General features: G+C 47.2%; 2 protein-coding genes across 4 annotated transcripts in view; one reads left to right on the top strand and one right to left on the bottom strand.

The window, feature by feature from the left end:
• Positions 1 to 1427: 1427 nt before the first annotated feature.
• LOC147262520 (calcium-activated potassium channel subunit beta-4-like) lies at positions 1428 to 18715 on the top strand. 3 transcript variants are annotated; one of them, XM_086201449.1, is made up of 6 exons: positions 1428 to 1703; positions 4387 to 4557; positions 14847 to 14974; positions 16173 to 16344; positions 16440 to 17048; positions 17229 to 18715. In XM_086201449.1, the coding sequence occupies exons 1-5, from the start codon at positions 1539 to 1541 to the stop codon at positions 16521 to 16523; spliced, it is 720 nt and encodes a 239-aa protein (XP_086057575.1). In that variant the 5' UTR covers positions 1428 to 1538; the 3' UTR covers positions 16524 to 17048; positions 17229 to 18715. The 3 variants fall into 3 exon arrangements, with proteins under 3 accessions (XP_086057575.1, XP_086057574.1, XP_086057573.1); XM_086201448.1 differs by having other exon boundaries at positions 16173 to 16768; positions 16911 to 17048; XM_086201447.1 differs by having other exon boundaries at positions 16173 to 17048.
• A 5509-nt stretch (positions 18716 to 24224) lies between these two features.
• ptprb (protein tyrosine phosphatase receptor type b) overlaps positions 24225 to 26537 on the bottom strand; it is a 44523-nt gene continuing 42210 nt past the window's right edge. The window contains exons 39-40 of the mRNA XM_086201446.1: positions 25838 to 25958; positions 24225 to 25739 (exon numbers count right to left, since the gene is read on the bottom strand). Of these exons, the coding sequence (XP_086057572.1) occupies positions 25717 to 25739; positions 25838 to 25958 (144 nt within the window). The 3' untranslated portion in view covers positions 24225 to 25716. The remainder of the gene's footprint in view (positions 25740 to 25837; positions 25959 to 26537) is intronic.

Raw genomic sequence — 26537 nt, 5'->3', positions numbered from 1 at the left:
ACAGATCTACACACTACACAGTTCTCTACGTGTTCACAGTTCTCTACGTGTTCACAGATCTACACGCGTACACAGATCTCTACGTGTTCACAGATCTACACACTACACAGATCTCTACGTGTTCACAGATCTACACACTACACAGATCTCTACGTGTTCACAGATCTACACACTACACAGTTCTCTACATGTTCACAGTTCTCTACGTGTTCACAGATCTACACACTACACAGTTCTCTACATGTTCACAGTTCTCTACGTGTTCACAGATCTACACACTACACAGTTCTCTACATGTTCACAGTTCTCTACGTGTTCACAGATCTACACACTACACAGTTCTCTACATGTTCACAGTTCTCTACGTGTTCACAGATCTACACACTACACAGATCTCTACGTGTTCACAGTTCTCTACGTGTTCACAGATCTACACGCGTACACAGATCTCTACGTGTTCACAGTTCTCTACGTGTTCACAGATCTACATGTGTTCAGGTGTAGGCAGCTGTTGTCAAGTCTAGTTAAGTGTATCTGGTGTAGTGATGGTGGTGACCGGCAGCTGCTCTGCAAATTAATATTAATGACACCTTAGTTAACATGTCTCAGGACTTCAGGACATGGTAGGTGACTGTGAAGAGTTGGCGTGTGTTACCGCAGTTGCAAATGTTAGCGTCCTGTTAAAAGTTGAAGGACTGGCGCATGTGTGTTTGTACCTGATGCAGTGGATCTTTTCTCACACAGAAGGGACCTGGAGGGAACCAGAGCGCGTTCCCGCCGCTAAGAGGCTTATCTCATGGTGGATTGAGCCAGAGAACAACAGGACACCAGCAAGGCGGCCAGCACTCGCCGCTGTACAGAACCATAAGATTCAGAATGATGACGCAATGAGGTCCTGATCTGATGTAGAACTGAACCTCCACCATCCAGCGGTCTGGTGTTTACTGGTGGATCTGATGTAGAACTGAACCTCCACCATCCACCCGTCTGGTGTTTACTGGTGGATCTGATGTAGAACTGAGCCTCCACCATCCACCAGTCTGGTGTTTACTGGTGGATCTGATGTAGAACTGAACCTACAATATCCACCGGTCTGGTGTTTACTGGTGGATCTGATGTAGAACTGAACCTCCACCATCCACCAGTCTGGTGTTTACTGGTGGATCTGATGTAGAACTGAACCTACAATATCCACCGGTCTGGTGTTTACTGGTGGATCTGATGTAGAACTGAACCTCCACCATCCACCGGTCTTGTGTTTACTGGTGGATCTGATGTAGAACTGAACCTGCTAATATCTCCAGCTGTTTGAACCACACACCTCGTTTCAGGTCTTTGACAGGTCAGTGGTTCAACTGTCCCTGGTCTCCCCAACAATGAGAAGCTGCATTGACTCCTATGATCTCATGACAGACTAGATTAAGTGATTGGTCACATGTTGACAAGTACGTGCGGTGAAGGAGGAGGAAGAGGCTTCAGCCCTCCTCCTCATCGCCTCTCCGCCTCCTGTCCACGCTGCCGGAGTCCGCGGCGCTACCATGGCCAAGATCCGCGTGTCGTACGAGTACTCGGAGGCCGAGGACAAGAGCATCCGCCTGGGTTTGTTCTTGATCGCCTGCGGCATCCTCAGCCTCTTCATCCTCGGCTTCTGCTGGCTCAGCCCGACCCTTCAGAGCCTGCAGAGCAAGCCGGCCAACTGCACGGTGAGCCCGGCTACGAGCCCCGCGGAGGACCGGAGACTCGCTCCTCTCTCCTCCAATTTGAGGCGAACGCTGCCGTCACTGTTGGTGTCGCTGATAATTTACTTTTTAACCTCCTTCAAGACACGTAACGATATTTGATCGTGAACCTCCCATTGCTCGATGTGTGTGCGTGTGTGAGTATTTTACAACTTTTCGTCAGTAACAGCCTAGAAGCAGCATGGCTGCTGATTTAGCCACGAGTAACTAATTTATTCTCACTTTGTATTTACTGAAAAATACAAAGTGAGACAATGATACAATCAATATCGTGAATAGACAAGTATCGTTTTCTTTTTTGAAAACATTTTCAACAGCCATAAATCAAATACCTGTAATCGTACCACCATGTTTCTCACCTTAGAACCACGGCAGCAGTCACTGCTGATTCCAGGTCAGTTGCAGCTGGAGTTCACCTCAGTTTAATGATCACACATGTTCTGTTGTTAAGGAAAGACATTTCGTCTGATCAGTCAAAACTGTCCATGCAACTTGATATATTTACGCTCAAAGTCGTTAAAAAGGTAAAATTGTTCCCTTGGCAGTACTTGTACACTGACATTGAAGTTGTACTGCATCTTTTGATACGAAACACCTTTTTGTGGTAATAGATTAAACGAAAGAGTTCAGTTTTATTTTTGTCCATCCGACAGGTCAAACACTCTTTGAATGCAGCTGAACTTTTAGTTTCAGTTGTTATATAAATTGAAGTACTTGTTTAAAAAAAAAAAAGCAGTGGTCCTCCCTGTGGCCCCCAGCAAGAAGGTTGTGGGTGGAGCAGTGGTCCTCATGGTGGCCCCCCAGCAAGAAGGTTGTGGGTGGAGCCCCGGCTGCAGCACGGGGTCTTTCTGGGTGAGTCTCCACGTTCTCCCTGTTCCTGCTGGGTTCTCTCTGGTACTCCAGCTTCCTCCACAGTCCAAAGACATCAAGAGGGACCAGGTTAATCCAGACTCTAAATTGACCGTAGGCGTGGCTGGGAGAGCCAATGGTTGTCTGTCTCTATGTGTTGGCCCTGCCATGGACTGGTGACCTGTCCAGGGGGAAGGCTGCTGGGATAGGCTCCACCCCCACCACCCTGAACAGGAGGAGAGGGGGAACATGGAGGGATGGATGATGGAGGGATGGATGGAGGGATGGATGATGGAGGGATGGATGATGGATGGATGATGGATGGGTGGACTTTTACATTCAAACTTGAGTGGCGGGGATGGAGGAGGCTAAAGGAGCTCTGGGAGTGTGGATAATAAGCTGGCTAACGTGGGGAGGCCCCTCCTACATGTACCAGCGCTACGGTTGTTGGATCAGTCGGGTGAAATCCTTGTGATCATGTGGCTCTCACTACACCTCCACCCTGGGGATGTCTAACCTTTCCGAGCCTGCCAGAACTTTCTTGATGTGAATTTGTGGCAGCGGTTGCAGCTGGAAGATGAACTCAGGGTTCTTGGTTTATGGCGCTGGAAACTGATTGCAGTCTCCCAGAGGAGCGTCCATGCACTGTGGAGAGAGAGACGGAGCCTTTCGTTATGTTTTAAATCACACAAAGTCACATGGCAGCTGGAGTGATGTCAGTCGCTAATCCGCTGCTTAATACTCCATAAATCACAATAGTTGGACCACAAGACTGCAACCTTCTGAGTGATGAGGAAAGCTGCATCCAACTTTCCTCCATGTTTATTTCATGTCTGCGGGGACATGCTGCTGTCACTCTCACTTTTATTTGAAACATCAAAATGATTCACATGAGCTTCCTAGATCCTCGAGTTACATCTGAAGTCAGATTTTCTACATCCACATGTGTGTATCAAAACATGTATGTTTCCAGCAGGATGGCAGTTTATTATAACAGTGGCTAATTAAGCTAACACTGAAAGGACACGCCCACCTGTAAGGAGAGTCTCTGATTGTCTACCGTCCCCAGAGTCCGACAAGGAGATGGAGCCCCGCTCTAGGGGGTCCAAAGGTCCAACAGCATCTCTGCTTTCTAATAAAATGATCACTATTAACATGTGCACATAAATGATGACATCATTTAACACCTCTTTTATTGAGTCAGCCCCATCTCTTCCTGTTGTTGTATGGTTTGCTAACCTTAACCTGGTTGAGCGTTAACAAGCTGGGTCGACTTGTCACTGTTGCTGGTAGGTGAGGGGGGGAGATTCCGCCTCCTCTCTGTGAGTCATCTGACCGTCCCGTCCTGAGGAGGCTCCATCAGTCAGGACTCTGATGACCCTCCTCTCTATAGAGGGTTTGGGCTTCTGCCCTCAGGTAGAAGGTTCAGAGCTCCCACCCACAGGACCTCACGGTACCTACGCTCCTTTGTACGTACTGACATCAACATGCTGAATTTGCTCAAATGATGTCACCTTTGAACTTTCTGCGTCTTGGCACACTGGACTTTTGGACTGTTGCTCATGGTGACCTCTCTGTGGCGCTCTTGCTCTGTTTTATTTCACGTACCGTCCTCGTCTATCTGTGCTGTGATTGTTGCCTCTATGCTATTTGTTGTCTGGTGTGTTGTGTCGTTGGTTGTGTGTTTCTTAAATACCTTGCTACAACTTAATTTCCCCTTGTGGGACAAATAAATTGGACTTTGATTCAACCAGAAATTATTTAATTAATAATGGCGTTCTTCTCCTTGGTCGTCCAGGTGGTGTCAGTGTTGCGTCCGGAGGAGATGTTTGAGTGTGTGTTCACCTGCGGTGCCGACTGTAAGGGGACGTCCCTCTACCCCTGCCTACAGATCTTCGTCAACAACTCAGAGTCCAACTCTGTGGCTCTGCTGCACTTTGACGAGCAGCAACTGGTCCTCAACCCCAAGGTAACACTTCTGCTGGTGTTAGCCACTGTTAGCTTCAAGCTAGACGTAGGTGGCCGGCTCTTTCTGCATTCTGGAGTGACTAAGAAGTGATGCAGGAGGCTGAAAACATCTTAGTGACCTGAATACTCCTGTTAGTGAGTATTTGGAAGACAAAATACTCTTTTGGGGTGAAGTATCTCTTGGCTGGATCATGATAAAAACAGGTGAAGGGGACTGTCAGTGCGGGGTAGCATTGGTCTTGTTGTTAACTGGGTAGCGTTCTATCCCAGTAACATGAGCAGGGTGGTCAGTTCTGGTTTTATGACCTGCCAGCAGGATCACATCCAACATACAAAGATCTTTACTTGGGAGGAGCACCCCCCCACACACACACAGACAGACTGAGAGATGGTGGACACAAACGGACTCATGCTTGTCTGCACTGTCGCTACAGCAACTGAGTAAATATAGAGGAGGGATATGAGGCGTCATCAGTGCTGCTCTGTCGCCATGGTGACCGCAACTGAGCTAATGAGAGAGGGAGAGAGAGGGACGAGTCACGCTTCATTCAGAAATCCTTCAACGTCTGATAGGGAGAGAGACAGTTGGGGGTTGTCTCACTCTGTCACCTTTTATGACGAATGAGACAGCTGTCCATGCTGAGGAAGACGAAATCATCGTCACAATCATGGTTACGAGTGTGAGGACGAAGAGGGATGTCACCGAGGTTCCCAAAGACGGCCAGCTGAAGAGGTTTCAATTTTTAGAACGCAACGAGACATCGCGCACAGAGGACCCGAAACGTCCTCGCCAAGAGAGAAGTGAATAAAATTTAAACAACGCTAACAACTTGTTAGCACTGTTAGCTAACGGTGTTACTGACAAACGATCACATTAAAAATTAATCAAGACTGAAAAAAAAATCAACTCAATGAGACTAAAGTCAAAAAGGGATCGAATTATTGAAAAAATTAGCCTAAAGTTAGTAGATTATTAAAAAGAGCTTTAAAAAGCATGAGTCTGAAATAAAAATGAATAAAAAATGGGTGGTAATGATAATCAATATTTAATAAGCCCACCACCAGCGTTGATCGTCCTCCGGTGTTGGGAAGCTCCAGGAGGACGAATGAAGCTGGAGGACCGGAGAGGAGCAACCTTCAGCCACGGCTGAGCCTGAGACGCTAATGGGGGTTGTGTCTGTAGGGGGTGAGCTAATGGAGCCGCCCGTGGGGCTCATGACTGACAAGAGGGTGTGTGTGTGTGTGTGTGTGTGAGAGAGAGAGAGAGTATGTTTGAGAGAGAGAGTGAGTGAGAGAGCGAGTGTGTGTGTGTGTGTGAGAGAGAGTATGTGAGAGTATGTGTGAGAGAGAGAGTGAGAGAGTGAGACTGTGAGTGACAGAGAGAGCGTGTGAGAGAGAGTGTGTGTGTGAGAGAGAGAGTGAGTGAGAGTGTGTGTGTGTGAGAGAGAGTGTGTTTGAGAGGGAGAGTGTGTTTGCGAGGGAGAGTGTGTGAGTTACAGAGTGTGTGAGAGAGTGTGTGAGAGAGAGAGTGAGTGAGAGTGTGTGTGTGAGAGAGTATGTGAGAAAGAGTGAGTGAGAGAGAGAGTATGTGAGAAAGTGTGTGAGAGAGAATGTGAGATAGAGAGTGAGTGTGAGAGAGAATGTGAGATAGAGAGTGATTGAGAGAGAGAATGTGAGATAGAGAGTGAGTGAGAGAGAGAATGTGAAAGTGTGTGAGAGAGAGTAAGTGAGAGAGAGAGTAAGTGAGAGAGAGAGTGAGTGAGAGAGAGTAAGCGAGAGAGCGTGTGAGAGTGAGTGAGAGAGTGTGAGTGAGAGTGTGTGTGTGTGAGAGAGTATGTGAGAAAGAGTGAGTGAGAGAGAGAGTATGTGAGAAAGTGTGTGTGAGAGAGAGTGTGTGAGAGAGAATGTGAGATAGAGAGTGAGTGAGAGAATGTGTGAGAGAGAGTGAGTGTGAGAGAGAATGTGAGATAGAGAGTGAGTGAGAGAGAGAATGTGAAAGTGTGTGTGAGAGAGAGTAAGTGAGAGAGAGAGTAAGTGAGAGAGAGTGAGTGAGAGTAAGCGAGAGAGAGTGAGAGAGTGAGTGAGAGAGAGTGTGAGTGAGAGTGTGTGTGTGTGAGAGAGTATGTGAGAAAGAGTGAGTGAGAGAGAGAGTATGTGAGAAAGTGTGTGAGAGAGAGAGTGTGTGAGAGAGAATGTGAGATAGAGAGTGAGTGAGAGAATGTGTGAGAGAGAGTGAGTGTGAGAGAGAATGTGAGATAGAGAGTGAGTGAGAGAGAGAATGTGAAAGTGTGTGTGAGAGAGAGTAAGTGAGAGAGAGTAAGTGAGAGAGAGTGAGTGAGAGAGAGTAAGCGAGAGAGAGAAAGTGTGTGTGAGAGACAGAGTGAGAGAGAGAGTGTGTGTGAGAGAGTGTGTGTGTGAGTGAGAGAGAGAGTGTGTGTGAGAGAGTGTGTGTGTGAGTGAGAGAGAGAGTGTGTGTGTGAGAGACAGAGTGAGTGAGAGAGTGTGTGTGAGAGAGTGTGTGTGAGTGAGAGAGACAGAGTGAGTGAGAGAGAGTGTGTGTGAGAGAGTGTGTTTGAGAGAGAGAGTGTGTGAGAGATAGAGTGAGAGAGAGAGTGTGTGTGAGAGAGTACGTGTAAGAGTGTGAGTGAGAGAGAGTATGTGTGAGAGAGAGTGAGTGAGAGTGTGTGTGAGAGAGAGAGTGAGACTGTGTGTGTGAGAGAGAGAATGTGTGTATGTGTGTGTGTTATGAAATGGTGCTCCCAGGATGAAGTGTGACTCACACAGACGTTCTCTCATTGGTATTCCAGTCATCAGGTGCTGATGTTCTTCCAGCGTCTGACATTCCGAGCAGGGACATGTGTGTTCATTCCAGGGCATTTTTCTAAATTTGGTTTCAAATCTGTTCTGTTGAAAAGATGCCAGTAAAAACAATGTTTCTAGGGACTCAATCCACACATTTGTGTTTGCATCAAGATTCTTAGTTCAGGGGTGCAGGCCTGGAACCAGTACACTGGAACCCAAAGTCCAGATCATGTGATTGATGAGAACACAAAGGTGACGATGATGGATGGATGGATGGATGGGTGGATGGGTCGATGGATGGGTGGATGGATGGAACGATGGATGGGTCGATGGATGGGTGGATGGATGGAACGATGGATGGATGGATGGATGGGTGGATGGATGGAACGATGGATGGATGAATGGATGGGTCGTTGGATGGGTGGTTGGATGGAACGATGGATGGATGGATGAATGGATGGGTGGATGGATGGAACGATGGATGGATGAATGGATGGATGGATGAATGGATGGGTGGATGGATGGAACGATGGATGGATGAATGGATGGGTCGTTGGATGGGTGGTTGGATGGAACGATGGATGGATGGATGAATGGATGGGTGGATGGATGGGTCGTTGGATGGGTGGGTGGGTGGATGGACATGACTGGCCAACATTCGCTGATCCTGTGCCTCTGATGGTGTTCCACTCAGCTGACTGGTGGCTACACGGTGAACAGGCAGTTGGCACGTCAGGGATGAGGAATCTTTGTTGTCTAGCAGAAAGTGATCATGCCAAGGATGTTGCTATTGTCTAAAAATAACATGAACACATAAACATGAACACATTAATGCAAAGGCTTTAGCAGGAACACATTAGTAAAAGTCAACAGGAGGCTGTTTCCTCCTGTTGACTCAGTAGAGGAGGAATTGTGGTCTATGCATAAATGATTAATGAACACATGAACTGTCCTGAGTGTCTGCTGACATCATTGCTGTCCTGCAGTACTAAAGACCTAAATGCCTCCACTCAAGTCTGACTTTACACAACACACATGCAGACACACACACGCATGCAGACACACATGCAGACACACACACACGCATGCAGACACACACACGCATGCAGACACACATGCAGACACACACACGCATGCACACACATGCAGACACACACACGCATGCAGACACACATGCAGACACACACACACGCATGCAGACACACATGCAGACACACACACGCATGCAGACACACATGCAGACACACACACACGCATGCACACACATGCAGACACACACACGCATGCAGACACACATGCAGACACACACACACGCATGCACACACATGCAGACACACACGCATGCAGACACACATGCAGACACACACACGCATGCAGACACACATGCAGACACACACACGCATGCAGACACACATGCAGACACACACACACGCATGCACACACATGCAGACACACACACGCATGCAGACACACATGCAGACACACACATGCAGACACACACGCATGCACATGTGCAGACACACACACGCATGCACACACACGCAGACACACACACATGCAGACACACACACGCATGCAGACACATACACATGCAGACACACATACGCATGCCCACACATGCAGACACACACGCATGCAGACACGCACACATGCAGACACACATACGCATGCCCACACATGCAGACGCACACATGCGTGCACACACATGCAGACACACACACATGCAGACACACACACACATATGCCCACACATGCACACACACACGCAGACACACCTGCAGACACACACACATGTCAACACACACACACACACATCATCGGCACTGTGGATTATCTGCAGGGCAGAAAATCGTCTCCCCCAGCGGTGACAATTGACCGGTCAACAAGTAAGTTTGGGCAAATTCCAGGAAAAACCAGAAAACGAGGGACGCGTCTGTCCTCCTGACATTGAACTGCTGTCTGTGTCACTGCGCCCATTTTATCTCTCGAGGGAATTTCCTCAACTTTTCATCACCGCCGTTTATATCCACCCCAAAGTGAACGTAAAAGCTGCCACTAACGAAATCTTTCAGGTGGTTCACCTCCTCCAATCTCCCTCGCCGGACTCTCCTGACTCTTCATTATGGGGGATTTTAACCACTGCAGTTTGAAGGCGACACTACCAGGGTTCATCAATACATCACCCGTCCAACACGCCGTATGAAAACCCTAGACCTGTGCCATGGTCCTATCAAGGGAGCTTATAAAACCGTCGCTGCCCCCCCGCTTGGATCGTCGGACCATAATATTCTTCATCTCCTGCCATTATGTAAGACTGTCCTGCAACGAGAGCGCTGGTGACGCAGAAGGTTGACATTTGGTCCGATGAGAGTTCTCTGGCCCTCCAGGGCTGCTTTGACTCCACTGATTGGCCTGAGTTCCAGGACTCCTCTGACTTAGACATGAACTTCCTGATGTGGAGTGGAGCTGCGTTACATTTTGTAAAGACACTGTGATTCCTTGGAAGTTCAGGTTTATCCCAATAATAAACCAAGGTTTCACCTCAACTGAAAAACTTGACAAGCCAAAGGAAGGCTGCTTTTAATTGTGGTGATGTGCTTAAGGTTAAAGAACTAGAGAAAATGATCCAGGCAGAAATTAAGAGACCAAAATTAAGTACAAAGATAAGTTAGAAATAGAGTTCAACAGGAACAATCCTGGAGTTGCTTGGAATGGCATGAGGAAAATGACTGGCTGTCTTAAGAAGGAGAATACGGGAGTAACTGTTATGGAACGTGGTGGAGGAAGGGAGACCCAAAAGCAGACTGAGTATGGGAGGGTGCACAAAAGAGGTTTATTGATGAGACGGGTGGAGACTTGTGTCTTGAGGCTGGCGACTTGAGACCGGAGATGAAACTGGTGACTTGAGACTGAAGACTTTCATTTCATTTGAGATTTGACAAGTATAATTTTACTGATCAGGTTGATAACCTGAGACAGCTGACTAAGTCATCCCCCACTAGTATTGCCATTAGCACTGGGGCTGTGGTGAGCTCATTCAAGCAGACTGCCAGTAGAAAGAGCCCAGGGCCAGGATGATCTGTGGGAAGGGGCTTGAGACCTGTGCTGAGCAGCTGGGGTCATTGTCCAGAGCATTTTTGTCATTTTATTTTCAACTCTATTAACATGTGCACATAAATGATGACATCATTTAACACCTCTTTTATTGAGTCAGCCCCATCTCTTCCTGTTGTTGTATGGTTTGCTAACCTTAACCTGGTTGAGCGTTAACAAGCTGGGTCGACTTGTCACTGTTGCTGGTAGGTGAGGGGGGGAGATTCCGCCTCCTCTCTGTGAGTCATCTGACCGTCCCGTCCTGAGGAGGCTCCATCAGTCAGGACTCTGATGACCCTCCTCTCTATAGAGGGTTTGGGCTTCTGCCCTCAGGTAGAAGGTTCAGAGCTCCCACCCACAGGACCTCACGGTACCTACGCTCCTTTGTACGTACTGACATCAACATGCTGAATTTGCTCAAATGATGTCACCTTTGAACTTTCTGCGTCTTGGCACACTGGACTTTTGGACTGTTGCTCATGGTGACCTCTCTGTGGCGCTCTTGCTCTGTTTTATTTCACGTACCGTCCTCATCTATCTGTGCTGTGATTGTTGCCTCTATGCTATTTGTTGTCTGGTGTGTTGTGTCGTTGGTTGTGTGTTTCTTAAATACCTTGCTACAACTTAATTTCCCCTCGTACAGAAAATTGAACTGTGATAAATTGGGCTGTAACTTTGACTCAATATCATCTGGACATTGGTAGGGCAGATTGGTGCAGAGAGTGGCCTGAAACTGCTGTTGAAAGGTGGTGTCACCCAGCATTTCAATGTTGAGCTTTGGCTGACACTCTCTTTTTTGTACCCTTCTTTTCTGCGTAAGACTGATGGACATGACGGAGCAGATGAGACGGTGGTCTGTCCAGCTCTCATCTGTGCTGATCGTTGCTCTGGTGTTGAGCACGTCATTGCGGTCTTTGGTGCGGATGGCTACAGTATGCAGTCAATGATGTACCAGAGCTTGGAGTGAGGATGCATCCAGGATGTTTTGAGTTTGTTATTGTGGCGGAAAAGTGTGTTGGTGACAGTCAAGTTGTGTTCTGCACACCGACAGTCGTAGGCCACTGTTGGGGTGGGTGTTGCCAACCCCTTCCTTCCCAATCATATCCTTGGACATAGGTGTGTATTCTTAAGAGTTCATAAGAAGTGAAGGGGCTGCACTGGCACTGCTGATGTGGAAGGGGGTGAGGGCCTGTCTCTTGGCTCTCCTGAAGTCCACAAAGATCTCCTTGGTCTTCAGGGTGTTGAGTGCCAGGTTATTGTTCTTACACCACATAGCTAGGTGCTGAACCTCATCCCTATATGCTGTTTCGTCCACCTCTCTGATCAGGCCCACCACTGTAGTGTCATCAGTGACTTGATTATGACATTGGATACAATAAACAGAAGCACAGTCATGGGTGAAGAGGGAGTAGAGCAAAGGGCTCAGCACACAGCCCTGCAGGAGGAGAGACCTTCTAATTTAACAGCCTGGGGTCTGTTCGTAAGGAGGTCCTTAATACAGTTACAGAGTGTGTTGCTGATACCAAGCTGGCTGAGTTTGAAGATCCGCTTTGAGGGGATTGCAGTATTGAATGCTGAACTGGAGTCAGTGAACAGCATTGTAACATATATATTTGGGCTGTCCAGGTGGGTGATTGCCAGTTGGAGTGCTGTGGAGATAGCATCCTCTGTTGAGGGCGAAAATTGAAGTGTGTACTAATCCCTTAAAACAGCTGACTTGAAGGCAGCCTCCTTGTTTTCCCAGTCAAATTGAGCATAGAAGATACAAGTGGTTCAGCTCTTCTGGGAGGGAAGGAGATGAGGTTAGGGAAGAGTTGCATGGATTTGTTGGTGATTGTATGTAACCCTTGCCACAAATCCCGGGGGTCAGAGGAGTGTTCTACAGAGTGCCCTGGATATTCCTCTCCTCTGGCTGGATCTGCCTGAGCTGTAGGCCTCCTGGTCTCCCAACCTTAGGGCTGCGTCCCTAGCTTTGTGGAGAAGGTGAACTTCTTTGCTCATCCAGGGTTTCTGGTTTGGGAATATTTTTATTGTTTATGTGTACTTTATGTTCACTCCCTCTACACACTTGTTGATAGAGTCTAGGACAGAGTTGTTGTATGAGTGAATGTTAGTTTGAGAGTCTGGTGGCATCAGCAACACATTCCAGTCAGTGTGCTGCAACGGGTGTTGTAAAGTCTGCATCCAAGATCCATCCAGACCTTAACGGCCTTTGTTGTTAGTTTCACATGTTTGATGACTGGGGTGTACTTAGACATGGAAAACAAAAGCCATTTTCAGACTCAAAGACCTACAAATTGCCATAGCAGAGAATCCAGCCAGATAGATAATGTGAATGTAAGCTGCAGTTTCTCCCCAGGGGGCCATATCCAGCGACAGGAGGCATAGTCTAGTGGCACATCCTGATAACATGTCTCATGTTATGCTAGGCGTGTCCAAAGTCTTCAGTTTATAAATAATCTTGTTGCAGGGAAGCCATGTTCCGCCATCCTCCTGGCCAGACTTTTACCATTCCTGAAATGTTCCGGTGAATGACCTCCTCTGCACGGAGGCTGAGGAGCTTGCGGGTCTCAGTATCTCCCCAGTTGGCCCATCTTCCATAATGTTTGATGTATCTTGAACTTGGAACTCGCGAGTTAAGTTTTACTCATCTTTCCTTTATATGCGAGTGTTGTCACTATGTTTTCCTGTGTTTTTTAAAATCCCACTGGAATAGGCTATGTCATCACCACGCCCCGAAACTCTGTGTCGGACTGGGCAGACTGGTCAGATGAAACTCACTCCGGCAAAAAAGACTAGGGTTGGAGGAGGGTAAATTGGTGTGGCAATTTCCCCCTCAGCCCGTGATGCTCAGTGTGAACACAACAGGCACCCCGGCAATTTGGGGGCCAAAGCACGGCTTTTGTGGCAGTGTGAAAAGGGCTAAAGAGAGGTGGTCAGACTGACCAAGGTGGGGGAGGGATGTGACTTCATAGGTACCTGACACATTTGTGTAGACATGGTCCAAGGTTTTACTACCTCTTGTGGTCCTGAGACATTTTGGTGAAATTTCGGTTGAACAGTTTTTAGGTTGCCAATGGTTAATGTTCCCAGTGATCATTAAAGCCCAATCTGGATGTTCAGTCTGAAGCTTGTTAATGCTCTGACGTGTTGAGGCTCTGATCCGTCTTCTCTGTACCAGCTGCACCGTTGTCATAGCAACTGCGTGATTTTTATCTACAGAAACCAACCAGGAACCAATCAACCTGCAACACTGCAGACATCTGCTGAACTTATCACAACCTGACTACAGCACCAGTCGCTGGCTAATTATTAACTCTATGAAAGAGCAATATTTCTATCAGTGGCTTAAACAGAATTAAACTAGAAATATGACAGTGACCTTTGACCTCCAAAATCCTTGCAGGTTATCCCCAAGTCCCAGTGAATGTTAGTGCCAAATTCTGTCAAATTTAGTCTGATCCAGATAAATTACCTTGTGTGACACAAATAAGAACAAACTGGGGTTCTCTCACTAAGTCACACGCCTGTCCAGCCAGATGTGGAACATAGATGCAGAACTTATCAACAGACTCAAGACTCGAGTTTTTATTGTCATATGCACAGCAAAACAGGTAGTTATACTACGCAATGCAATTGTTGTTCTGTTCATCGCTCTAAAAAATGACACATTAAAATAAATAAGAACAGGAGAAACAGTAGTAACCACAAGTGGTTCTGCTCAACTGTGTACTCCCATTAATGCTCACGAGACACTGGTGACAGTCAGTTCTTTTCTAACACCCCAGCACTGAGTCAGCTAATAGCCCAGCTAACGTCAGCTGCACCGCTAACTGTCTAACAGTAGCTTACTACCACTAGCAAAGCTATCAGACCATCAGGAAGCTCCTTGAACCACCTCAGTTCTGACCTCCAGTCATCAAACTTGCCTCCATTATATTTGGTCCTGCTCTGGACGTGTGCACAGGGCCGTTGCGAGGCTGCTTCTCTAGTAGCAGTGAGCCTTCACTTTAGCTACATGCAGGCTGAGCGTAATAATAAAGTTGTGTTTTTGCAGTTTAATCAGATGGACCACACCCACCAGGAGCTCTTCTCTGGCATGCTAGCAGTTCAACGTGATTGACAGGTGGATGTCACAAACTCATCAGTTCATTCTGATGTCAGCATGCATCATTTTTGCTTCACTGCAAGACAAAAACGATGTTAACATAAAAACAAAGCAAGTGAGAACTTTTACTGTGCTTGTGGTTGAACAGATAAATGTTACTGAAGATGTGAACTAAAATGGTTAAACCAAATTAGTGTGTGTGTGTGTGTGTGTGTGTGTGTGTGTGTGTGTGTGTGTGTGTGTGTGTGTGTGTGTGTGTGTGTGTGGGCGGGGGGGGGGGGTGTCAGTGCTCCTACGTCCCCCCCTGTGAGAGGGACAACCAGAAGAACAAAGACAGCGTGCTGTGGTGGGAGGACTACTTCACCCGGGAGGTCAACAGCCAGTCCTTCACCTGCTTCTTCAACCAGCAGCGCAGGTGAGAGCCAGGGGGTGGAGTCAGTACAAGAATGTTCTGAACATATAACAAGATTTGGGTTAAGATTTATTTAGGAAAAGTGGGTCCATCCTGGTTCTATGACCAGGTTCAGTACGGAGTGGTCAGATCAGATATATCTTGTGCAAACATGCGCACACACACACACACACACACACAGAGTTGGGGTTGTGTGAGACTAGAACCAGAATAAACACACTCATGTTTCAACTCCCGCTGGAACTACAACTGATGAGATTCAGAGATTTGCTTCACCTCGTCAGCATAATCCTGCCGTTATTCATCGCTGACCTCAGCCGCTGTTATTTTTATCCCTGCAGCAGGAGGATCACAGCTAGGAAACAAGCCTGATAAACCAGGCCCCAGCGGGACCCCCCCCCCCCCAAAAAAAAAAACTCTTCTCTGGTCAAACTCTGAAACTGGAACACTCATGAGGGGGTTCTTTCATAAACTTCAATTGTAACTGGGTTGCTCCACCAAGAATCACACTAGTTTGATTAGATTAGATTGGATTGAAAGCCGGGTGTTTAAATTGTCTAATTATCCTCTTATTCTATGTTGTACATGGCAATTAAGTTCTAACAGGGGTAAAATAAATCAGAAAATGGAGGTCCAGTTTGTTGTTGTGGTTTTAGTTACCTGGCACTGACTGGTAGGTGACTGCAGCTAGCCACTTGCTATGTTAGCAGAGACGGCTAGCATGCCTCTCACTGTATTAGCCTGGAAGTTAGCATGTCTTGTCAGCAGGACACATAATATGTCTCACTATATAAGTGTGAAAATATTATGTCTCACTATGTTAGCATGGAAGCTAGTATTTTTGTCATGTTAGCTGGAGACCTAGCATGTCTGGCTGTGTTAGTGGGGAGTGTCTGACCACAGACAGGTAACACTAAATAGTTGAATGTAGCCATTTTCTCTAAACCCAGCAGAGATCACGGGTTTAAATGATGGTATGCTTTCCCTAAAGAAATGTGTAAAAGTATGTAAACAGTAGAAGTACAACTACAGCAGTATTCATCTTTGTATCATCATCATCATCAACAGTCTCTGAGGCAGCAACATCCAAGTTTTATACCACCGAGGTATTTGTACTTTCACTGAAGGGAAGCATGTGGAACATTTTCCAGGCAGGAGGTGTTGCGCTGACATGGTCATCATCTTCTTTGTGTGATTTCAGGCCTGATGACGTGTTGTGGCGGCGTTCCCATGATGCCAGCGTGCTTCTGCACTGTGTCCTCTGGCCAATGGTGTCTCTGCTTCTGGGCACGCTCATTGTGCTGCTGACGGTGTGCGCTCGCTCTCTGGCTGTGCGAGCAGAGGCTCTCCAGAAACGGAAATGCTCATATGAGGTTTGTCAAGACTTGGGGAGCTCAGATCACCATGGCAACAAGGCCGGAGACCCTGTTGTAACGAACTCTGACCCCGAGCTGTCGTCACCCTCCAGGACACTGCCTCTGTTTGCGGTGCCAGTGCGGCGCCGCGACCGAGAACACTAAAGAGGAACAGGAAGTTGATTTTAACTCATTAAATGCTGAAGGAAGTTTAACAGCTGTGGGCGGAGTCGCTGGCTGAAAATGCTGCTGACTACCTGCTGAGGTCTGCTGTTAAGAAGGAGGCTCCCAGAGAGGATGATGGGAAGTCCACCCTGCTGCCTTTAGATTTGTAGAGAACCATCATCAGCTGACGCTCGCTCAGCTTGCTACCGCCACGACTGACATTAGCGCTGTGAGAGATGTGGAGGACCAGGATGGGCATCGTCCCACTGTTACCAGGGTGACATGCATTTATTATATTTTATGTATTCCTACATTTCACCACCATATGATAATGAGGGGGTGAGTTTGCCATGAAATGTACCAAAAGGTAATATTGACAACTCTTCCACAATTTGATTAATTGTTGAATTGTGACCCAGACTGCTTTGATCATAAACGAGGAAACACGCTGGTGGCTGAGGAAGAGAAATGAAGAGATGAGACTGATGAGAGACAAAACTACATAAGGAAACCCCTGAGGAAGTAGATGAATGGTGACTTTGAAGCATGATGAAAAGGTACACATCAGTTTTTATCACATTGCATCGTTACTTAATTGCCTATATTTATGCTGATACAATTTTGTATGTTTAATGGCATATCAGAATTTTTTTTGTGGCAGTTGAAGTCAAACATGGCTGCTACCTCATCAGCATACAGACAGAGAGGAATGAACAAATCTGTTTATTCCTCCTCAGGCTAACCTGCACATTGAATGGAGACCTGAGTTCGTTCCTTCTGCTTCTTGTCACCCAATGATTCATGATGATGTCAGCGTCAGGCTGCCACCAGTTTCAGCCCAGCAAACACGATTAATGACAGGAACAAGCGTTCTGTCAGGGAGACCAATGAGCTGCTGCAGCACTTGGTCACCCCCTTCATCATCATCATCATCATGTAGCACAAATCTTATTCATTACTAAATTCTTCTGTTTTACTGCTTCTTATGTGCATACCTGTCCTCTGTCCTTTTGTACTACATCCTAGTGCCCTGTGTCCTTGTGTCCTCTGTCCTTGAGTCTTTGGGATGAGCTCTGGGCTCTGTGGGAAGTGCATCCTGTCATATGCTTAAAGCAGCAGTTCTATTTGTTGTTGTTTTGCTATGTTAGCAAATGGCTGCTTATTGCTACACACAGGAGTTAGCAAGCGACATCGTTATTCAGTTGTCTAAGATTCCATCCTCAGCTGTTTTTGTTCTCTACCGGCTCTTTAGCTGCTCAATGCTGCACTATGTTCTAGTTCAGGAACCGACCTGACAAGACAAACCATGACTTTGGACGTGAGAATGTATTGAGTCCTGCTGACCGCCACAAACCGCTGAGACTGGAAAAGGCGCTTCATTTGCTGACAGATCATGTGACCTGGATTTGGACTGCCAGGATGGAAACAAGCACCACATGGACATCACTTCCAGGCGTGTCTGATGGCGTCCCCTCAGCAATCTGGAGGAGAAATCTAGACCGCTGGTGTTTCTGGGCCGCAGATGGTCCATCAGATGCCACCCACTTTTCTCCACTCAGCTGACAGGGGAAGCAGCAGCTGGTCTGAATGTTTGAGTCTCACCACATTTGAGTTGTGTCTTTTGGAGCCGGCCGGCTGCAATCAGAGCAGGTCATCACACTGCGACAGCCAATCATGTGAGCATCACATCAGATCAAAAGACGTACTTTTATATGTAGCATTGTAGCATTGTAGCATTCCGCTGTTTACTGAGCAACAGAGAACATGGAGGTCGACCCGCCCGTCATCTTCTGCCTCCTAGTGGTTTTATTGAGTCTGACACTCTCGCGTGCATCTGTCCGACAAAAGATGAATTGAGGATTTGTGACATCTTTGTTACCTGTTTTTTGCTCCTGTCTACTGTTGGACAGGAAACGCATCACTGAGGAAACGTTCCTTCATTTAACCTTGAGATGAGCTTGATGTCTGGCAGATTTCGAGGGGCATGCTGGCGTCGGCTCTCTGAAGAAAACCTCCCTGTAGCACATTCATTTGACCCGTTGACATTCTTGCCCCCCCAATCACACACACCTGTACTTTGATCTTTACTTTGTCTTCAGGTTAATTGGCTGTAAAATGTATGAATCCTTCATTTCCTGTGTAATTGTCTGTCTACTTTATTGTGTGTGCTGGTACCTTCTCAGCAGCGATCATGTGACCCGGGCAGCTGACTCTAGTGCCTCATAGAGACTTGAAATAAAAGCACGTTTTGTCTTCAGCGTGAAACCAGATCAGTCTTTTATTTTCAATCAATCTATTAATGCCGTTACAAAAAATGAAAGGGAAATAATCTGCTGATTTTATATGGAAGTCAGTTTCTGCCAGGAAACAACGACAATTTGATAAAAAGTAGCCATGATAATAGCAAGTAACCTGGTTGCAATTCATAATTATTAGAAAGAAGTTGAAAACTTTTCAGCTTTGACTTTTTAATCTCGTAATTATGACATCATATGAATATTCTGCCCCAAATTTGAAAAATGAGGTTCAGATCCCAAGTTTTAATTTGATATAAAAACCCAGAGGAAACCCCCAACAGCCAATCAGGTAAAAGCTTGAAAGTCATGTGGTCATCAGGTTTCGCTCCATCCTCGTCCTTGCCTCGCTGAATGACCTAACTCAGAACAACGCGGTCCTGAACCTCCGCCAAATATCTGTTGAATTGATTCCACACGGAATGTTCTGGCGGTCTTCCAGCAACATCGCAATTTCAAGATCTCATCGCGAAGTTGTGTTCAGGGGGATGAGGACGATGAGGGGGAATACGGGGCTGATGGGGGCTTTCTGGGTCACCCAGTTCTGCTGTGACCTGAATCAACATGGGCTCCACCGAGGAAAAGAACCAATGGAGCAAGAGTTCTATTTTCTGTCCATCTTTAATTATTAACGAACATTTCAGATTATAAAAAGTTTCCTGAACTTCCTCCCCGTCTCAGGAACGTGGACAACATGAAGAATTCATAGTTACTGGTGTTTTTATAGTATCCATCCATCCATCCACCCATCCATCCACCCATCCACCCAACTATCCATCCATCCACCCAACTATCCATCCATCCATCCATCCACCCATCCACCCAACCATCCATCCACCCATCCACCCAACTATCCATCCATCTACCCAACTATCCATCCATCCATCCATCCATCCACCCAACTATCCATCCATCCATCCATCCACCCATCCACCCAACTATCCATCCATCCACCCAACTATCCATCCACCCATCCACCCAACTATCCATCCATCCACCCAACTATCCATCCACCCATCCACCCAACTATCCATCCATCCACCCATCCGTCCATCCACCCAACTATCCATCCATCCACCCAACTATCCAACCATCCATCCATCCACCCATCCAACATCCATCCATCCAACTATCCATCCACCCAACTATCTATCCATCCACCCATCCACCCAACTATCCATCCATCCATCCATCCAACTATCCATCCATCCATCCATCCATCCACCCATCCACCCAACTATCCATCCATCCAACCATCCATCCATCCACCCATCCACCCAACTATCCATCCATCCAACCATCCTTCCATCCACCCATCCACCCAACTATCCATCCATCCACCTATCCACCCATCCATCATCACCCATCCCTCCATCATCATCCATTATCATCCCTCCATCCATCCACCCAACTATCCATCCATCCAACCATCCATCCATCCATCCAACTATCCATCCATCCATCCATCCATCCACCCATCCACCCAACTATCCATCCATCCAACCATCCATCCATCCACCCATCCACCCAACTATCCATCCATCCAACCATCCTTCCATCCACCCATCCACCCAACTATCCATCCATCCACCTATCCACCCATCCATCATCACCCATCCCTCCATCATCATCCATTATCATCCCTCCATCCATCCACCCAACTATCCATCCATCCAACCATCCATCCATCCACCCAACTGTCCATCCATTCATCCACCCAACTATCCATCCATCCAACCATCATCCATCCACCCAACTAGGCAAGGCAAGGCAAGGCAATTTTATTTGTAGAGCCCGTTTTCCCCACCAGTTTGTCTCCAGGCTTCATGGCATCATAACAACATCCTCTGCCCTCAGAGCCTCACATCGACTGAGGAGAAACTCCATAGAAAACCTTGAACAGGGAAAAATGGGAGAAACCTCAGGGTGAGGAGGGGAGGAGGATCCCTCACCAGGAGGGACAGACGTGCAGGAGATGTTGGTACAGACAAGAAAACAGTTTATAACACAGAATGGAGGAAACATGGAAATGTTAGTAACAGTTGAAGAAGGAAGCTTCTGGAAGGGGAGGCAGGGAGAGCAAGCCAGCTTGATGGGGGACTGGATGGTAGACTGGTTCATGGGAGGGGAGGCAGGGAGAGCGAGCCAGCTTGATGGGGGACTGGATGGTAGACTGGTTCATGGGAGGGGAGGCAGGGAGAGCGAGCCAGCTTGATGGGGGACTGGATGGTAGACTGGTTCATGGAAGGGGAGGCAGGGAGAGCAAGCCAGCTTGATGGGGGACTGGATGGTAGACTGGTTCATGGGAGGGGAGGCAGGGAGAGCGAGCCAGCTTGATGGGGGACTGGATGGTAGACTGGTTCATGGAAGGGGAGGCAGGGAGAGCAAGCCAGCTTGATGGGGGACTGGATGGTAGACTGGTTCATGGGAGGGGAGGCAGGGAGAGCAAGCCAGCTTGATGGGGGACTGGATGGTAGACTGGTTCATGGGAGGGGAGGCAGGGAGAGCGAGCCAGCTTGATGGGGGACTGGATGGTGGACTGGTTCATGGGAGGGGAGGCAGGGAGAGCAAGCCAGCTTGATGGGGGACTGGATGGTAGACTGGTTCATGGAAGGGGAGGCAGGGAGAGCAAGCCAGCTTGATGGGGGACTGGATGGTAGACTGGTTCATGGGAGGGGAGGCAGGGAGAGCGAGCCAGCTTGATGGGGGACTGGATGGCAGGCTGGTTCATGGGAGGGGAGGCAGGGAGAGCAAGCCAGCTTGATGGGGGACTGGATGGTAGACTGGTTCATGGGAGGGGAGGCAGGGAGAGCAGGCCAGCTTGATGGGGGACTGGATGGTAGACTGGTTCATGGGAGGGGAGGCAGGGAGAGCAAGCCAGCTTGATGGGGGACTGGATGGCAGGCTGGTTCATGGGAGGGGAGGCAGGGAGAGCAAGCCAGCTTGATGGGGGACTGGATGGCAGACTGGTTCATGGGAGGGGAGGCAGGGAGAGCAAGCCAGCTTGATGGGGGACTGGATGGTAGACTGGTTCATGGGAGGGGAGGCAGGGAGAGCAAGCCAGCTTGATGGGGGACTGGATGGCAGGCTGGTTCATGGAAGGGGAGCGCAGGCCGGTGTAACAGTAGGGAATAAGGGGGGGGGGCGATGCAGGCGGCGGTTGGGGCTCTGGTGGATCTGTGGAAACACAGAGAGACTGCGAGACACCAAGGCCAAACTACAAAGTGCAACAAGTAGTGGTAGTGACAGTTCCAAAAATGTGCAGGGAGGAGAGGAGGAGAGAGGGGGAGAGGAGGAGAGAGGGGGAGAGGAGAGGAGAGGAGGGAAGGGCTCCATGTAACCTGATGTGTCCCCCAGCAGTCTCAGCCTGTAGCAGCATAGCTATCAATGGTTCAGAGCTACCTGAACCAGTCCTAACTGAAGGCTCTGTCATAGAGGAAGGTCTTAAGCCTGGACTTAAACGTAGTTAAAGTGTCTGCCTCTCTGACCCATGGAGAGATGCTGGTTCCACAGTAGAGGAGCCCGGTAACTAAAGGCTCTACCTCCCAGTCTGTTTTTATTGATACTGGGAATCACTAACAGACCTGCATTCTGGGAGCGGAGTGCTCTGGTGGGACAGGAGGGACTAATGAGCTCTTTCAGAGAGGATGGAGCTTTATCATTGAGAGCCTGATGAGTCAGCAGAAGGATTTTGAAGTGGATTCTAGATCCTACAGGAAGGAGAGAAGCTAAAGTGGAGAGATGTGTTCTCTCTTCTTAACTCCCGTCAAAACCCTGGCTGCAGCGTTCTGGACCAGCTGGAGACTCTTTCGAGAGTATTTAGGACATCCTGACAGGAGAGAGTTGCAGTGGTCCAGCCTAGAAGTGATGAATGCATGCACCAGTTTCTCAGCATCACTCTGGGAAAGGATGTTCCTAATCTTAGTGATACTGCAGATGGAAGAAGGCGGTCCTGGTCACATGATTTATGTGGGAGCTGAAGGAAAGGTCCTGGTCAAAAATGACCCCAAGGTTCCTTGCAGTTGTACTCGAAGTTAGGGTGATGCCATCTAGAGTAGAGATCCGATTCAAGAGTGTGTCCCTGTGGTGTTTAGGTCCAAAAATGATTACCTCAGTTTGATCTGAATTGAGCATTAAGAAGTTACTATCCATCCATCCACCCATCCATCCATCCACCCATCCACCCAACTATCCATCCATCCAACCATCCATCCATCCACCCAACTATCCATCCATCCATCCACCCAACTATCCATCCATCCAACCATCATCCATCCACCCAACTATCCATCCATCCATCCACCCATCCAACCATCCATCCATCCATCCATCCATCCACCCATCCAACCATCCATCCACCCAACTATCTATCCATCCACCCATCCACCCAACTATCCATCCATCCACCCATCCATCCAACTATCCATCCATCCAACCATCCATCCATCCACCCAACTATCCATCCATCCATCCGTCCATCCACCCATCTATCCATCCATCCGTCCACCCATCCATCATCATCCATCCCTCCATCATCATCCATCATCATCCATCCATCCCTCCATCCATCATCCATCCATCCATCATCCCTCCCTCCCTCCATGTTCCCCCTCTCCTCCTGTTGAGGGTGGTGGGGGTGGAGCCTGTCCCAGCAGCCTTCCCCCTGGACAGGTCACCAGTCCATGGCAGGGCCAACACATAGAGACAGACAACCATTGGCTCTCCCAGCCACGCCTACGGTCAATTTAGAGTCTGGATTAACCTGGTCCCTCTTGATGTCTTTGGACTGTGGAGGAAGCTGAAGTACCAGAGAGAACCCAGCAGGATATGTATGTAAATTTAAGCAATGTAAATTTATGCAATGTGAATGATAAAAATAAAATTTACATTATAAATTTTTTACAAATGTAATGCAGCCCACTTTTGCATTACATTACAAATGTAATGCAAAAGTGGGCTGCACGGTGGTGCAGTGGTCAGCACTGTGGCCTCAAAGCAAGAAGGTTCCGGGTTCAAGTCCCGGCTGCAGCACGGGGTCTTTCTGGGTGAGTCTCCACGTTCTCCCTGTTCCTGCTGGGTTCTCTCTGGTACTCCGGCTTCTTCCCACCGTCCAAAGACATCAATTTGGGGACGAGGCTGATTGATTCTCTAAATTGACCGTAGGTGTGAATGTGAGTGTGAATGGTTGTTCGTCTCTGTATGTTGGCCCTGCGATGGACTGGCGACCTGTCCAGGGTGAACCCCGCCTCTCGCCCGTAGATGCTGGGATAGGCTCCACCCTCCGTGACCCTTACTTGTAAGGAATAAGCGGAAGATGACGATGGATGGTAATGCAAAAACTAAGAAAATTTGTCAATATAACAAAATATGAAAATAAATTAATTTTGAACCATAGGTAATTGAAAAATAATTGTACTTGTGTAATATGTAGCCAGATGATTGACAGCAGTCAAATGCCTTCAATATTACGGTAACATTTATTAAAACACAAAACAGTGACATGTAGTCTGGCAGCTTTTTAATGATCTGAGGTTATACGACATCTTTAAATTCCTGGACTCCAATCAATCACATCGATCATCAATATCATCAGTAGCACAAATATCTGCTAAAACATACAATAAAACTTGTAATATCTTGTTCTGTTTTATGTTTAATTTCCTCTATATTGTACGTCTGGACACTAACCTTGCATTCGTATAGCACGATCAATAATCATGTATTGAATATTTACTGCTTTTATCAACGTGGTACATTTATGTTGTCAGGACGATTGAACCCTTCAGACAAAAGCGAAGCTCAGGTTTTAGCGTGAAGCGACTACAAATACAGTCTACGGAAAGATGCGAACAGACGTGAATTCTATTAATTTCAAATAATTATTCACATATTCAAGTGAGTTGAAATTTCTGGCAAAAAATGGTCAAATAAATGCAACTGTTTCAATATTACTGCAGAAGATTTGCATTTTAAGTGTTTTGTGTGGATGAATCTGTGTCATGATATTTGTTGTTAACAGTCATTCAAATAAAGTAGAGCTCAATTTGTTTCCATGGACACGTGGCAGCAAAAAGAAGATTAATTCAGTTGTGAGTTTTTTCCAACTGCCTCGGCTGATATCTGACATTTGAAACAAGGTGACGAGGACCAACCACCGGACGTCTGTCCGTTACTTGACTTACCAGGCTGAAGACATGCAATCAAATATAACTTTTGCCTTTGAAAATGGAGTTTAGACCCGAGGTGGGGACGCGAGTCACACGACTTTCCTCCAACATGGATAGACTCTGCAACTTGAGACTTAAAAGGACTTTTATGAGTCACATGACTGGTTGATTTGAATGTTAACAATCATTTTAGCTACCATTAACTAGCAAGCTAAAATTGACTGCTGTTAGCGTCACACCGGTGATGCGACTCACTGAGCAGATGGCGACTGAGGGACTGAGGTAGATCATGACAGGGACTTGTCTTGACTCACAATGGGGACTTGGTAGAGACTTGAGCTTTGTCTGTGTGGAAGCGTGATTGTAATATAGCTGTAGAGCTGAGGTTCAGTAGTACATGATACTACATCGTGTATATTCAGGATATAAAAGAGTATTTACATACAGTAATATCTGTAAGGTCTTAAATAAACAGCTTACATGTGCAGTGAGTGACAGGTAAGGATATAAAAATACATGATGATTGCACGCCGTCGGCGTACATCTTTTCTTAAAAACTGACAACCTTCGTTCAGTGCTTCAGAAAATCTTCCTCTTGGTCTATTTTAAACTTTGAACCTGCATTTTTACAAGACGTACAGGTTGTTTTTGTACTGTGAATTGGACGATGGGAGGTGACTGGCAAATATGCTGGAACAGGAAACTCTTCGAAGAGAGATGAAAGTGAATGGTTGGAATGTCTCAGGTGAACTGGTCGCGTCCCCTTAGCGTCCGGTGTAGATTAAATCTGAGGAGAAAACAGATTCATAGAAGAATAAGACAGAACTTAGTCTGTGATGAACTGTCATATCTGAATATTGGAAATACTTGATAGGACTGTCTCACCGCGGCAGTACTCGGGGTTGAAGTTTTCATAGATGGGATACAGAGGGTTCTCCTGTTGGCTGCGGTGCTTCCTGGCTCTCAGGACATCCCGGACACACTGGTGCAGGAAGGCGTACTGGCACTGCCACACAAAGGAAGTCAGCAGTGAGACCTCGCCTGCTTCCTGCCGTAAGACTAAACTGAGGGACCAAATGTCCTGCCGCGTCTACAACATTTCATGAATGACTTTTAAGGTTTTGGACCTCATTTGATCCTCAGGAGGTGTAGAGGCTCTCTGGTGACTTAAGAGCCACCGCTTTGATCTCCATATTCTCCACAAAACATGTGGAACCTCCAAATAACTGTGATCATCACACCACCAATAATCATTTACCTTGACCTGACGTGTCACATGGATTCACAGAACCTTCTGACACGTTGCTATGGCAACTATTTGGATCCTCTCTAGAAATACTTGGCAGGGTTTTGGATAAAGCAACTGTCCATCAGCTTCCGTCAACATCAACCAATTAGAGCTGATGTACAACCTGAAGAGTGAAAACATGGTTTCCATGGAAATGAACCATCTGTTGTGAGCCTTTCCATTTATCAAAACAGAAACATCCTGGATAGAGGTATGACGAATGTTCAATAATAGGTGGTGTTGAATGTGACAATGCAGCATGCTCTTATTTTGAAAGTGGTTCAGCTAACAGCTTAG

The sequence above is a fragment of the Aulostomus chinensis genome, chromosome 4 (assembly GCF_037954235.1).
Source record: "Aulostomus chinensis isolate RoL2024-O1b breed Wild chromosome 4, RoL_Achi_v1.0, whole genome shotgun sequence".
NCBI lineage: Eukaryota > Metazoa > Chordata > Actinopteri > Syngnathiformes > Aulostomidae > Aulostomus > Aulostomus chinensis.
The sequence above is the reverse complement of the archived record's forward strand: the minus strand, read 5'-3'. Positions and strand labels throughout refer to the sequence as shown.

Excerpts from the sequence above, each read along its gene's own strand:
- LOC147262520 (XM_086201448.1), top strand. The coding sequence starts at position 1,539 with ATGGCCAAGATCCGCGTGTCGTACGAGTACTCGGAGGCCGAGGACAAG. Across the intron at positions 1,704-4,386 it reads GCAAGCCGGCCAACTGCACG|GTGGTGTCAGTGTTGCGTCC; the intron begins GTGAGCCCGGCT and ends TTGGTCGTCCAG. Across the intron at positions 14,975-16,172 it reads TTCTTCAACCAGCAGCGCAG|GCCTGATGACGTGTTGTGGC; the intron begins GTGAGAGCCAGG and ends GTGTGATTTCAG.